The following is a 16,520-nucleotide window of genomic DNA, read 5'->3' on the forward strand; positions in this document are numbered from 1 at the left end:
ATCGTGGCTTATTTACACCAAAGTACTGACAGCTGTCCTCAACTTTTATTCACAGGTTCAGTAGATGAAGGCGTCACTGAAGGGTTACCTACACTTCAGAGCACTTCTAGCACTAATGCTCATGCAGATGATGACGATCGGTTAGTACTAACATACTATGAACTTTTTTTGTAAGCATTGTACTTAAACTGTAAATTGAAGCATTTTAGCTGGGAATTGTGTAAAGAAGTTTATTGGAGCCTCACTTTAGCATATTTTTCAGAGTAATGAGGTTACATCACACCATAAATTAGATCACCTATATGAAGTATTTTATTTGGCATTTTCAAAATTGCCCAGCCCCATCACTTTAAATAGTATCTGTGTCAGGGGCTGGGGAACTGTGAACCACAGGCCACTTCTAATCCACCACCTTTATTTGTAAATCACATGTTACCAGAACAAAGCCACCCTCGTGTTTACATGCTGTCCATAGATGGCAGAGTTGAGTGGTTAGAACAGGGGTCATGTGTGCAAAGCCAAAAATATTTACTGTCTAGACCTTCATTTCACTGTCTTTCTCACGGAAGCTTTTCCTGACCACCAGTCTAAAATAAAACACCAATTGGATCACCTTATTTTTAATTCTCTGTCCTGATCGTTTTCTCAAATACTTGACCTCTGACCGCTGATTACAGACTCCACTGAATGAACTCCTCCTCAGACAGAGGCTAAAATGGGCTGATAAACTGTATTTGTTGAAAACATGAAGGACTCAAAGAACTCAAATAAGGTTTATTGTTCTTTAGTAGCTAAGCCTGGTAGAGCAGGTTATGAACCAGTTATTTGACTAAATTAATGAAGGCATAAACAGACAAATGTGCCTAGATTTCTTAACTTCAAACCTTAATGAGGTTGTCTGGTCTATACTAGATAATGTGCTAAGTTATGGGGATATAGTGATGTGTAGCCTTTGCCTTTAAAGGGATGAAACTGATTTGGGGGAGAGGGAGGAGGTTAAGGATAGACAAGTAAACAGATAACCTATAGTGATCTGCAGAGGCTTCTATTGTTCTGCATAGGAGTATGCCTACCTAAGTCACTGGTAAATCAAAGTAGGTTTCTAGGAGGAAGAGGTGACTTCTTAGCTACATTTTATAAAATGAGTAGGCATTACATAGGTAAAGAAGGTAGGCAAGTAGGAGAAGTTAAATGTACAGGAGCACAGAACTAAGGGTAGAAGAACTGCTTGGTGTAGGGTATGTTAGGGGAGTTTGACAAAAAATGAGACTAGAAAAGTACACATAACCCAGGTTACTAGGAATCTTATATGCCTTGCCAAGGGGTTTAGACTTTATTCTGAATATAACAGTGAATCATTGCAGGGTTTTAAACGGGACTGATTTAATCAGAAAGATCACTGTGAAAATGAGAAGGATAGGTTGGAGGGAGTTATTAGTTCAGGCTTGTATTGAAGAGGGCCCAAATTAAAAGCAGTAATAGGAAGGAAAGAATTAGAGATATTAAGGATTTTATAAGGTAAATATAATATTAATCTATATGTTCTGTGGTCATACATCCTTGTTTAACTTAAGATGGGGGACATTCTTGACAATAACTTTATTTTTCATATTGCTATAAGTGAAACAATCTTTCTACTGATTCAGAAAGTCTTTAAGTGTTTTTTTCTTTCATTGATTTAAAGATGTACAGAAATATTTATTCAGCTTAAAAATCAGAACCTGGTTGCCTTCTTTGGTCTGTTTTTTAGATTGGAAAATGTTCAGTATCCCTACCAACTCTACATTGCTCCTTCTACCAGCAGTACAGAGCGACCAAGTCCAAATGGTCCAGACAGACCTTTTCAGTGTCCAACTTGTGGGGTACGATTCACCCGTATTCAGAACCTAAAACAGCACATGCTCATCCACTCAGGTACTGGCATCTCCCCTATTGTTGTATTAAAGGAGTGTTCAGAAACATTTTATTTTGGAACCTCAGTTAAAAATAGAAAACAGGTGTTTTTGAGTTAAAAAAATGTATCTCTGGAAAATTAATGAGAACAGAATCTCATTGCTGAAGTCTATTGCTGAAATGGTACAGTGACAAAGCTGTTTGCTTATTAATAGACTTGCTAAAGGCATAAGTATTCTGATGAAAACCTAGAGGGATTTGTGTATATAAAATGTAAATTAAAAAGGTATTCAATGTGTATAGTGTGCACATATGCATTAGGTAGAAAAACATGAATATAGATAGTAAGGTAAATGAAGTTAAAAAGGTACATATATATATTGTAACTTCTCTGTTAAGTTTGAAATTATTTCCAAATAAGAAGTGTTTTTAAAAATAATAATTTGGAGGAGCCAAGATGGCAGCATGAGTAGGGCAGCAGAAATCTCCTCCCAAAACCATATATATTTTTTAAAATACAACAAATACAACTACGCCTAACACAGAGAGACCAGAAGATATAGCACAACAGCCAGGCTACATCTACATCTGCAAGAACTCAGCATCTCATGAAGGGGGTAAGATACAAAGCCATGACCCGGTGGGACGCGAGCACTCCCCCCACCCCAGCTCACTGGCAGGAAGAAAGGAGTCAGCATGGGGAGGGAGTGGAAGCACAGGACTGCTAAGTAACCAGCCCTAGTAATCTGCACCAGGAGCACAGAAACACACGCATTGCATGGTGTACTGGATATTAGAAAAACAGAAAAGTAAAATCTGAAAGTGGGTCCCCACAGCCAGCTCCCCTGGGGCAAAATAAAAGCAAGTGCTTTTTGGAAGTCTTAAAGGGACAGGGGCTTAACAGCTGGATGGAATCATCCCGGCACACTCAGCCCAGCAGGCTGGGAATCCTGAGGAACTTCAGGTGCCCTAACCCCCTGGTGGCAACGCAGCTTTGAAGCCCCTCAGGGCAATAAGCAGCCTGCCGTTCGTTCCCCCTGGCTGGCATTGTCCCCGCATCAACAGCAGAGCAGCCAGAGAGCAGCCGCACTCACAGCAACCGCCCAGAGGCTGCTGCCAGCGCACAGCCTCCCAGCGCAGAGGAAGCTGGGGTAAGGCACAATGGGGTGCTATTCTCACAGGAGAGCACACTCGGTGCACCTGCCACTCCCCACAGGGCTCTGGGCTACCCCGAGGGCTGCCCCGCCAACTGCAGCTCAGGAGATTAACCTGGAGGCTGCTCCCGGTGTGCAAGTAACTGACACAGGCAGCAGAGAAGGGCAAGGTGACCAGCAAGCAGGAAAGGACTTTGTTCTCCCAGCTGACACATGTGCCACCTGCCTACGACTACCTCTATCACCATGAAAAGGCAGAAGAATTTGGTCCAGTCAAGAATCACCCAGACAACCCCTGAGAGAGGGCTTGGGGAGATAGATATAACCAATCTTCCTGAAAAATAATTCAAAAGAAAAGTCATAACCATGCTGATGGACCGGCAGAGAAATATGCAAGAGCTAAGGGAAGAAGTCAAGAGGGAGATTACAGAACTGAGACAATTTCTGGAAGGACTTAAGAGCAGACTGGATGAGGTGCAAGAGACTATTAATGGAATCAAAATCAGAGAGCAGGAATACAGAGAAGCTGAGGCAGAGAGAAATAAAAGGATCTCCAGGAATGAAAGAATATTAAGAGAACTGTGTGACCAATCCAAATGGAACAATATTTGCATTATAGGTACCAGATGAAGAAGAGAGAGAAAAAGGGATAGAAAGTGTCTTTGAAGAAATAATTGCTGAAAACTTCCCCAAACTGGGGGAAGAAATAGTCTCTCAGACCATGGAAACCCACAGATCTCCCAACACAAAGAACCCAAGGAAGACAACACCAAGACATATAATAATTAAAATGGCAAAGATCAAAGACAAGGACAGAGTATTAAAGGCAGCCAGAGGGAGAAAGAAGATCACCTACAAAGGAAAACCCATCAGCCTATCATCAGACTTCTCAACAGAAACCTGACAGGCCAGAAGAGAATGGCATGATATATTTAATGCAATGAAACAGAAGGGCCTTGAACCAAGAATACTGTATCCAACACGATTATCATTTAAATTTGAAGGAGGGATTAAACAATTCCCAGACAAGCAAAAGTTGAGGGAATTTGCCTCCCACAAACCACCTCTACAGGGTATTTTAAAGGGACTGCTCTAGATGGAAGCACTCCTAAGGCTAAATAGATGTCACCAGAGAAAATAAAATCACACCAAAGAAAGCAGACCAACCAAATACTAACTAAAGGCAAAAAATAAAACCAACTATTCACCAAAGCAGTCAAATGAAACACAAAACAGTACAGAATAAAACACCTAACATATAAAGAATGGAGGAGGAGGAATAAGAAGGGAGAGAAATAAAGAATCATCACACTGTGTTTATAATAGCTTAATAAGCGAGTTAAGTTAGATGGTTAGACAGTAAAGAAGCTACCCTTGAACCTTTGGTAACCACAAATCTAAAGCCTGCAATGGCAATAAGTACATATCTTTCAATAATCACCCTAAATGTAAATGGACTGAATGCACCAATCAAGAGACACAGAGTAATAGAATGGATAAAAAAGCAAGACCCATCTATATGCTGCTTACAAGAGACTCACCTCAAACCCAAAGACATACAGAGACTGAAAGTCAAGGGATGGAAAAAGATATTTCATGCAAACAATAGGGAGAAAAAAGCAGGTGTTGCAGTACTTGTATCAGACAAAATAGACTTCAAAACAAAGAAAGTAACAAGAGGTAAAGAAGGACATTACATAATGATAAAGGGGTCAGTCCAACAAGTGGATAAAACTGTTATAAATATATATGCACCCAATACAGGAACACCGACCATATGTGAAACAAATACTAACAGAATTAAAGGAGGAGATAGAATGCAATGCATTCGTTCTAGGAGACTTCAACACACCACTCACTCCAAAGGACAGATCCACCAAATAGAAAATAATTAAGGTCACAGAGGCACTAAACAGCACACTAGAACAGATGGACCTAAGAGACATCTACAGAACTGTACACCCAAAAGCAGCAGGATACACATTCCTCTCAAGTGCACATGGAACATTTTCCAGAATAGACCACATACTAGGCCACAGAAATAGCCTCAGTAAATTCAAAAAGATTGAAATTCTACCAACAAACTTCTCAGACCACAAAGGTATAAAACTTGAAATAAATTGTACCAAGAAAACAAAAAGGCTCACAAACACATGGAGGCTTAACAACATGCTCCTAAATAATCAGTGAATCAATGACCAAATTAAAATAGAGATCAAGCAATACATGAAGACAAATGACAACAACAGCACAAAGTCCCAACTTCTGTGGGATGCAGCAAAGGCAGTTCTAAGAGGAAAGTATATAGCAATCCAGGCCTATTGAAAGAAGGAAGAACAATCCCAAATGAATAGTCTAATGTCACAATTATCAAAATTGGAAAAAGAAGAACAAATGAGGCCTGAGGTCAGCTGACGGAAGGACATAATAAAGATCAGAGAAGAAATAAATAAAATTGAGAAGAATAAAACAATAGAAAAAAATCAGTGAAACCAAGAGCTGGTTCTGTGAGAAAATAAACAAAATAGATAGACCCCTAGCTAGACTTATTAGAAGATCAACAGAATCAGAAATGAGAAAGGAAAAATCATGATGGACCCCACAGAAATACAAAGAATTATTAGAGAATACTATGAAAATCTATATGCTAAGAAGCTGGATAGAAGAAATGGACGACTTCCTATAAAAATACAACCTTTCAAGACTGACCAAGGAAGGAACAGAAAATCTAAACAGACCAATTACCAGCAACGAAATTGAATTGGTAATCAAAAACTACCCAAGAACAAAACCCCCAGGCCAGATGGAGTCACTGCTGAATTTTATCCGACATATAGAGAAGACATAATACCCATTCTCCTTAAAGTTTTCCAAAAAATAGAAGAGGAGAGAATACCTCCAAACTCATTCTATGAAGCCAGCATTACTCTTAATACCAAAAACAGGCAAAGACCCCACCAAAAAAGAAAATTACATACCAATATCCCTAATAAACATAGATGCAAAAATACTCAACAAAATATTGGCAGACCAAATTCAAAAATACATCAAGAGGATCATACACCATGATCAAGTGGGATTCATCTCAGGGACGCAAGGATGGTACAACATTCAAAAATCCATCAACATCATCCACCACATCAACGAAAAGGACAAAAACCACATAATCATCTCCATAGACGCCAAAAAAGCATTCAACAAAATTCAACATCCATACATGATAAAAACTCTAAACAAAATGGGTATAGAGGGCAAGTACCTCAGCATAATAAAGGCCATATATAACAAACCTACAGCCAACATCATACTTAACAGCAAGAAGTAAAAGCTTTTACTCTAAGATCGGGAACAAGACAGGGATGCCCACTCTCCCCACTGTTATTCAACATAGTACTGAAGGTCCTAGCCACAGCAATCAGACAAAACAAAGAAATACAAGGCATCCAGATTGGTAAAGAAGTCAAACTGTCACTATTTGCAGATGACATGATATTATACATAAAAAACCCTCAAGACTCCACTCCAAAAGTACTAGAACTAATATCTGAATTCCACAAAGTTGCAGGATATAGAATTAATACACAGAATTCTGTTGCTTTCCTATACACTAACAATGAACTAGCAGAAAGAAATCAGGAAAACAGTTCCATTCACAACTGCATCAAAAAGAATAAAATACCTAGGAATAAACCTAACCAAGGAAGTGAAAGACCTATGCTCTGAAAACAAGAAGACGCTCATGAGAGAAATTAAAGAAGATATCAATAAATGGAAACACATCCCATGCTCACAGATAGGAAGAATTAATATTGTCAAAATGGCCATCCTGCCTAAAGCAATCTACAGATTCAATGCACTCCCTGTCAAAATACCAACGGCATTCTTCAATGAACTGAAGTTCTAAATTCGTATGGAACAAAAGACCCCAAATAGCCAAAGGAATCCTGAGAAGGAAGAATAAAGCTGGGGGAATTATCCTCCCCGATTTCAAGCTCTACTACAAAGCCACAGTAATCAAGACAATTTGGTACTGGCACAGGAACAGATCCACAGATCAGTGAAACAGAATAGAGAGCCCAGATATAAACCCAAGCACATATGGTCAGTTAATATGTGATAAAGGAGCCATGGATATACAATGGGGAAATGACAGCCTCTTCAACAGCTGGTGTTGGCAAAACTGGACAGCTACATGTAAGAGAATGAAACTGGATTATTGTCTAACCCCATACACAAAAGTGAACTTGAAAAGGATCAAAGACCTGAATGTAAGGCATGAAACCATAAAACCCTTAGAAAAAACAGAGGCAAAAATCTCTTGGACATAAACATGAGCAACTTCTTCATGAACATATCTCCCTGGGCAAGGGAAACAAAAGCAAAAATGAACAAGTGGGACTATATCAAGCTGAAAACTTTCTGTACAGCAAAGGACACCACCAATAGAACAAAAAGGCATCCTACAGTATGGGAGAATATATTCATAAATGACAGATCTGATGAAGAGTTGACATCCAAAATATATAAAGAGCTCCCCCACCTCAACAACAAAAAACAAATAATCCAGTTAAGAAATGGGCACAGGATCTGAACAGTTTTCCAAAGAAGAAATTCAGATGGCCAACAGACACATGAAAAGATGCTCCACATCGCTAATCATCAGAAAAATGCAAATTAAAACCACAATGAGATATCACCTCACACCAGTAAGGATTGCCATTATCCAAAAGACAAACAACAACAAATGTTGGTGAGGTTGTGGACAAAGGGGATCCCTCCTACACTGCTGGTGGGAATGTGAATTAGTTCAACCAATGTGAAAAGCAGTATGGAGGTTCCTCAAAAAACTCAAAATAGAGATACCATTTGACCTAGGAATTCCACTCCTAGGAATTTACCCTAAGAATGCAGCAGCCCAGTTTGAAAAAGACAGATGCACCCCTATGTTTATGGCAGCACTGTTTACAATAGCCAAGAAATGGAGCAACCTAAGTATCCATCAGAAGATGAATGGATAAAGAAGATGTGGTACATATACACAATGGAATATTATTCAGCCATAAGAAGAAAACAAATCCTACCATTTGCAACAACATGGATGGAGCTAGAGGGTATTATGCTCAGTGAAATAAGCCAAGCGGAGAAAGACAAGTACCAAATGATTTCACTCATGTGGAGTATAAGAACAAAGAAAAAACTGAAGGAACAAAACAACAGCAGAATCACAGAACCCAAGAATGGACTAACAGTTACCAAAGGGAAAGGGACTGGGGAGGATCAGTGGGAAGGGAGGGATAAGGGGGATGGGGAGAAAGGGGACATTATGATTAGCATGTATAATATGGTGGGGGGGGCCAGGGACGGCTATACAACACAGAGAAGACAAGTAGTGATTCTATAGCATCTTACTACGCCGATGGACAGTGACAGTAATGGGGTATGTGGGGGGGACTTGGTGATGGGGGGAGTCTAGTAACCATAATGTTCCTCGTGTAATTGTAGGTTAATGATACCAAAAATAAAGAAAAAGAAGAATTTAATTCTGCAATCCTAAATTTCTCTGTGCCCTGATTAGTCAGCTTTATAATATTATTTTTAGTGTAAAAGATTTTGGATAAGTCATGTGTGAAACAGATTTGAAACTTAAATTCAGTGATCACATAAAGGCAACAAAATTCTTGTGGTTAAAACTAACCTCTGATGAGTAAGTAATCTCCGCTGCTGTTTTCAACTGTGTGTTTATCTCACTTTTCCTATTCTGTGGATAGATCTAATAGTCCCTGTGCTAAAACCAATTCCCTAAGATTTTGTTAAATCAACAGATTGTGTGTGAAGGTTTTTATTCATTTTTTGCCAACTGTGATAATGAATTGAAGGAGACCATTAGTATACTTTATAGTTCACATTTTAATTTCTACATATCTTTCTATCACTATTATATTAGCTACCCAAAAATACAATTCATCAAATGGTAGTTCTATCATGATCATAAATTTTGTTCAGAGATAGTAGAATTTTCCTTTTTTCTTCACATTTCTGAAATAGGGAATAAAGAATAGGTACATTTTCACATCTTTTCAATATAAGCCTTACTACCTTAATGAAATGAAATAATAAACTATCTGGAGATTTGAGTTCTGCCTAAATAAATACGGTGGTTAAAGTATGTTTTAAAGTCTGTAAGGTAGATGATCTAGAAGAATATTCAGAATCAACTTGAGTATATATTACTTAGTTTATCTCTTCCCCTTGTACCCTTGTGTGTGTATTCTTTTAGACACTAGAGACTTTTCAAATGTTCTGTACATTTTCTGAGCTATGTTCTATTAGAAATCATTTTTGCTGGGGATTTTTGCCTTTTTTAAAACTATCTATTGCAGAATTATAATTCAGAAATTTGTGAGGTTTAGTGACGTTTCAGTTTATTGTTTTTAGATAATACTTTGATTTGCTTTATTTTTATAGGAATTAAACCATTTCAGTGTGACCGCTGTGGGAAAAAGTTCACCAGGGCTTACTCGCTAAAGATGCATCGCCTAAAGCATGAAGGTAAACGCTGTTTCCGGTGCCAGATTTGTAGTGCCACTTTCACTTCCTTCGGGGAATATAAACACCACATGAGGGTTTCCCGGCACATTATCCGCAAGCCTCGGATTTACGAGTGCAAAACATGTGGCGCCATGTTCACCAACTCTGGAAATTTAATCGTGCACCTGAGGAGTCTGAACCATGAAGCGTCAGAGCTAGCAAACTACTTCCAGAGCAGGTGAGGCGCACAACGAGAACTGGACCAGGAAAACTGCTTTCTAAATAAACTCTTTTCCTGCTTTTAGGGCAGCCTGCTGTGTTTTTTATCAGGTTGCCAGCTAATCAGTCACACTCCTTTTAAATTCCCACTATCCATATTCTGACCTCCTGATCTATTTTGCTTAATGTGATATAAGTACATACAATCATAAATATTTTTATAGTTGGTACTAGAAATCTTTTCTACAGAAGTAGACTACTTATCCTTTTGTTTGGGTTTTCACTAATATGAGTTAAAGTAACTTAAACAGACATTACTGAAAACTTTACCATGTCAGTGAAATATAGTTATATTGAATCACTGAAGTCAGACTCTCTGCATATTAATAAAATTCTTGACTACTACTCTTTTTATTTTATTTCTATATAAAGGAATATACATTTATTTACCAGTAAGAGAAATCAACAGCAACTATAATGGATATGATTATTTAGATCAAATGGAGTTTTCCTTTTTTCTTTCAGTTTAGAGCTCCATACTTTAATATTAATAATTTATATTGAATTACCTTTCTGATTGAAAGGGTATCCAAGGAAATCAGTTCTAATTCATAACACTAACTGCTGTTATGACCAAACATGTCACTTTACACATGAAGCTTAAAACTTAAGAGAAAAATAAAATGTAACCTTTAAAGATGATTTCTCAGGTCTCCAGGTCTCCTCTAGATATAAAATTCTGTTGTCTTTTGAAAATACTTTATCAGACTTGTATATCTGTAGGCATCCTTAGTTTCTTATAAAATGAAATATCTCTGAACTTTTAAATTTTAAACCACCTTTATTTTTAAAATATTGTTTGTCAGTAAATTCCAAATTACTCCTGCATAGATTTTTTCCTTTTGACCCAGTCATTCATTTTGTTTAATCTAATTAATCATTTCTAACTCTGAGCATCTCAGTATCCTATCACTAAGCCTACATTATACATATCAAACATTGTTTGCTCAGGACTCAAATAGTGTCTCAGTTAACCACTCCTGCTGTCTGTATCTTCCCTGTACGGAGCCCTCTGTCCTCCACTCCTCTTGTCTAACAAGTGAAAACTTTTAACATAGGACATTTTAAATTGCTTTGAAGATGATCAGATTTTAATTTTTTTATTAATAATGGACAAATTATTAAATAGCCCTTTTAAGTGTATTAGTTATTGGCATTCCTAGTATAATTAACTTTTTAAAGCTCATCAGTAAAGATTTAAAGCATCTAAGAGTTATTTCATAATGTTTATTGTTTTAACTATAAAGAATGCCTACAGTAGATAATTTAATAAATACAGAAAAGTATAAAATATAATAAAATTAAAAATCTTTTCTGATCCCATCACTCAGGGATGCTACCCACTGCAGTTAAAATTTTGTTATATTTTATTGTCCACATTCAGTAATTAAATACTTATTTAATTACTATATCAATAGAAATAGTATTTTCAATATCAATAAATTACTTTCTGAGGACTAACATGTAGCTAATCTCATGGCATTCATTTCCAAATCCCAATTCAAAGATAATTTATTACTGTTTTCATATACCAAATCTCATAGTGGAATACACATAAATTTGTTTCTTTTTACATTTCTCTGTATAGTAGATTACATATAAGGTCATTTATGAATAAGGATTAATTTCCTAACTAACATAACCAGGAAATAGTAGTAAAAGCTAGGTTTATACATATCTTAATTCATGTATAATCCAAGAAAGGTTAAATATAAATTATCCAAATAATCTTTGCCTAAGTGAGTTTGCTAATTGCATTTGTTCTGTATACAGAAACTCTTCTACATAGAACAAGAAGGGCTGCTTAGGTATCCAGAGTAATACTGAAGGAGATAATCTTATCTACTGGTGATATGGAAAGTTGATATACTTTGGTTCTTATGGATGGCTTTGGTTCATGTTTAGGAAAGTTTAGAAGTTGAAAATCCTGAGTTACAATCTTCATTCAAGAACTAGAGAAATGAAAAATCCCAATCTTGTTTTACAAGTCAGATCTTTTTATTGTGTCTTATTTATTACTGGTTTGAAAATTAACTCCCTATTTCATTATTTGCCTCTTATCTAGTGATTTCCTAGTACCGGACTACTTAAACCAGGAGCAAGAAGAGACCCTTGTTCAGTATGATCTTGGAGAACACAGTTTTGAAAGCAACTCCTCTGTTCAAATGCCTGTAATTTCACAGGTCTCCTCGACCCAGAATTGTGAAAGCACTTTTCCCTTGGGGTCTCTTGGTGGGCTGGCAGAAAAAGAGGAAGAAGTGCCAGAGCAGCCAAAGACCAGTGCTTGTTCTGAGGCAACCAGGGATGACCCCCCAAAGCCAGAGTTGTCTTCTATAACCATTGAGTGATTTCATTGTTTGGCTTCATTTTTGGTTTTTGGAAAGTGCCTGTGCTTGGTCTTGTACATTTAAATTTAATTTAATTTTTTAAAGAAAAAGGGTTTGGGAGAGAATTTCTCTTTTTACTTTGTAAGCTCTGCAACTGATGATTTATTTTTCGTGACTGAGAGATTGCATTTGTAAGTGCATAGTAACATGATTTTAAAACATAATAGGAACTGTGAGACTCAAAGAGAACCATTTGACTTAAAACATGTATCAGTTTATTCCTCCATTGTTAGAAGTAGGCTAACAACAGATCATTAGGTAAAGAAGAATTCATATGATTATTAAAAAAGGTACACCAGAAACAAGTCACTAAACAGAATTTGACAGATGGCCTGAGTGGATGTTTACTCCTATACACAGGACATTATACAGTATTTTGTATAAAGCCTGTTGTTTTTGGAAGTATTTATGGTAAGCTTTCTTAAAAACTATTAGGGTAAATACTTCTGAAATCCAACATGCTTTTTTTTAAGCTTTGTCACTTCTGTTACGATTTTTCATGGTGAAAATTTGGAATTGTGGTAGGCATTCCCAATACCTTTGTAGTATCACTCCTCCAAATAAACTTTCTCTATTCTGTGAAAGAAGGCAAAGACCCAGATTGAGAATAGTCAAGCTGTGCATGAAATGACAGGAATGAAGAATGAAATATGTAAATCCCTGCTTCCTGGGAACTTCTAATTCTGGTTTTCTCACTAAAATTGTTGTTTACCTAGTCTTTGAAAATTAATTCCAAGTTAATTAGGTCATTGCCTAAATCAGTTTTCCTCTTGCTCCATCAACAGTACTTTCCCTTGCACATATTGGCATGATACCATATAAAGGAAAAATATTGGAATATTCTATGTTTTATATATAGGTTTATGTATTGTTGAGGATGTTTTTTATTGTGCTGTTTTGGACAAAGTAAATTATCTGGTAAGGCTACATTCTTAACTAAGGTTGTTTACAAAATCTCATATGAGAGTGATACACTGTTTTTGTTCCAAAATGTTTTTAGATATTGGTAAGTTTATTAAAAGCAGTTAGTACAGTTTTTACACAATGTAAAAGATAAGGAAAGGCTATAAAATGATCTATGTGATCTATGTTTCATAAATGGGAAAAAAAGAATTGTCAAGACTAAAGAAAAACTAAAAACTTTAATATCACCTCTTTTGCTGCTAAAAAAGAAGAAAACTTCCTGGTTTATAGTAAAAATTTATGTAATCCTCTACACATTAGTGTAATTTTCATTTAGTGCCATTAATGCATCACTGATGATCCTAAATATTCATGAGTCCATAACAGTGAACTTTTGAGTAACTTTATATATACATGTATATATACACAAACATACTCAAAAAGTCTTAAAAAATTATGAAATCACCTGATTAGATTAGAAAAAATAAATGAAATTTAATTTCTAATTCAAAACATATGAATTTGGGGTGCTAGGTCTTAATAATAAAATATATTTTTAAGTTATGTGATTTGTTTCTTTTTTTTTTTTAAGTGGGCTAATTTAGTAATTGATTCCCTCTCACCTCCCCACCCAAACATAAAAGAAGAGAAAGTAATCTCACTGAAGATTTTTTTAAGCTAAGGTTCTTTCTCTTCCCAAATTCTGCTGTCTTTGTTTCCAGCTCCTTATCTCACTCCAGAACTTGCTTTTCCTCACTGCTCCCAAACATAGGTGTGTTACATTCAGGAAAGTCAGCATATACAGGCTGTATGATGGGTTTCCACCATTTATACTTCTTTATTAACAGGGTTGAGTTACTTTCTGCAACAGACTGTAATGCTGATTAGTAACAGTATGAGTGTCCACCTGGAAAGGTCAGGAATTTTTACTTTTAATGTTGTAGATATATTCTCTGAAAACTATTATGCCTACTAATAGATAAATCTCAAAGTTAATTTAAAATTTTATATGGGCAACACAAAGAATTTGCAAAATTATGATTATGATCAGGAATCATTGTTGCCCTCAGTTTTAAGAGTTGCATTTTTTTAAGTAAATAAGGGGGGAGGGGAGGAAGAAAAGAAGAAATATGGTTAAAGAAGTGTAAAAGAATTGTTTGGGATTTTATTGGTTGAAAGTGTTTTAACACATCCCCTTTCCTGAGAACTCTACATTAAGGGAGCCCTACACAGTGTTGGCAGCTCCAAGGTATTCTGTGTACTCAGAAGGTAGGATTACTACCACTGGCTACTCTTTTCCAAGTGGAAACTTTATTTTCATTTGTTATTACAAAGTGCATAGATTTGCAAGTTTTATGAAAAATTTGAATGTACTGTGAAAATGCATTCTTGGTTGTTAGTTGTCTCTATTCCCCAAGTCTTACTAGTACAGACAACTAGTATATGACATAAACGCTGCCTTTTTTCTCTTCCATTGAGGCTCTTGATGCACAATTTAAAGATATTTAGTATATGGATCTGTTTTAGGAAACTAAGCTGCAAGGGATAATTATATGTAGTGTTATTAGGTTTATCAAAAATTTACTTGAGAGGGATGCCTGAATGTGTAATTTTCATCAGAATATATGGAAAACACTGCAAAGAAATAAAAGCCAGTTACATTATCCCATCCATTAGAAATTACCAATATAACTAAATATAAAAAAGTTCCCATTTAAAATAATTAAGCATAGCTGTCTTTCTTAATACCCAAGAAGGTAACTTTGTGATATTTAAAGGGCTTAAATTTTAGGATGCAGCATAAATCGAGTGTTTTATATAATAAAGTATTTATTTTCAGTTGTCTAGCTACCAAATGGGTGTGATGTAGTTTGGAAATGAGCAGAGATGTTCTCCTGAAACTGGGGTCACAGCTCCTGCAGTCATGCCTTCTGCTCTAAGGCTGTGAGAGCATTGAGTGTGTCCACGGCTGTTCTAATTCAACAGCAAAGGGATACGGTTGGGTTTTACTTTTTTTACCTTTAAGTTTTCTGTAAACAGATGCATGTGGAGGTTATCACCTACAAATATATTTAAATAGATTTTTCTTAATTTGAATTTCAAGTAATCTAAATTTTTATTTCACTTTGTTAAACGGGTTTACAGTGCCAGTTTTTAAAGTTTCAATTTCATTAAGGTAAAGTATATTAAAATGTGAGCAACTTCATCAGTATTACATTTTAACATTTCAGTAACCATTCTGGCTTACAGTAATTTGCTTTCATGTTACAACACATGCCCTTAAGTTTTAAAGAACAAATTAAAAACTTCCATTTTGTTAAAATATTTTACCAAATTATAAGGGACTAGTCAGCACATCTAATTAATGTACTTCCTTCTGGTAACTCTGTTACCGTCTAACTACTGAACCAGATTCTCCCAGTGTATAAATGGTACCCTGGGAGACTTTGGAAGCTGTGTTGAACTGTTTCAGTCATTTATCTCATTATTTTATTCTCTTGCCTTAATCAAAAGTAGAGAGATTATCTAGGTTAGTAGCTTTTTATTTTGAAGAGTCACAGATCATGTTTTAGTCTCCGTTAGCTTTGTAGTCCCTGAAAAATGCATTATTGTATAATGTAATGACAGTTATGTATGAGTATACCACTTAGAATTCTTATTGCTCGATGAATAACAGTCCTAAAATTGTGATATTTTAACTGAGAGAAGTTTGAGATTTGAGGAATTGGCAATGAAGAGAATTAAAAACTTTAATGTGGCACTTGCCCTGTTTTCACTCATTTACGAATTGTGAAATTGTAAGTCTAAAGTGTATATCCAAGTGAGGGAAAATAGTTTTCTAGATACTAATATTAATTGAGGGGGAAAAAACTAGTAAAATCTGCATTTAGAAGTTGCTCAAAAGTAATGTGGTTTTCACCATAAGTTATTGACGTAAGATGCTTTATTTATAATATATTTAGATTTTTAAAGTAACTGAGAGAAGAATGTATAGAAACTAGATTTTCTTTTCTGAAATTAACAAAATTGCAGGGGAGGCTATAATGGTAAACATGTCTATGAGGAATAGTTGTAGCTAAGCATACTTCTACAGGCTTTTAGCTAAAATGTTCAAAATTTAAATTTATTCCTTATTTTGTTTATCCCTATTTTTATCTTTGTTTCATTTTTTTCTTGATAGAATATGGTGACATAGGGTATTATTTTTATTTGGGAAGTCCTCAGCAAGACAACTAAGGAACAGACACTCTGTGGATATACCATTTTTAGATTATGAATATGTTGAGATTTATTAATGGGGAGTTCAGCCAATGTCAAATTATAGGATGAAGATTCTTAGTGTGACATCATAATTATACATTTTTTCCCATAATAC

General features: G+C 35.8%; 1 protein-coding gene across 8 annotated transcripts in view; it reads left to right on the top strand.

Annotated features, from left to right (window-relative positions):
* The window catches only part of ZBTB44 (zinc finger and BTB domain containing 44), a 67,331-nt gene extending 53,623 nt beyond the window's left edge, over nt 1-13,708 (top strand). For 6 of the 8 annotated variants that reach the window (XM_037000820.2, XM_037000819.2, XM_037000821.2 and 3 more), the window contains 4 exons: nt 56-140; nt 1,751-1,914; nt 9,513-9,813; nt 11,920-13,708. In XM_037000820.2, the coding sequence (XP_036856715.2) occupies nt 56-140; nt 1,751-1,914; nt 9,513-9,813; nt 11,920-12,202 (833 nt within the window). In that variant the 3' untranslated portion in view covers nt 12,203-13,708. The remainder of the gene's footprint in view (nt 1-55; nt 141-1,750; nt 1,915-9,512; nt 9,814-11,919) is intronic. The other 2 variants (XM_037000826.2, XM_037000827.2) reach the window with 2 other exon arrangements.
* Nucleotides 13,709-16,520: the final 2,812 nt, after the last annotated feature.

This window comes from Manis javanica, chromosome 6, assembly GCF_040802235.1.
Source record: "Manis javanica isolate MJ-LG chromosome 6, MJ_LKY, whole genome shotgun sequence".
Taxonomy (NCBI): domain Eukaryota; kingdom Metazoa; phylum Chordata; class Mammalia; order Pholidota; family Manidae; genus Manis; species Manis javanica.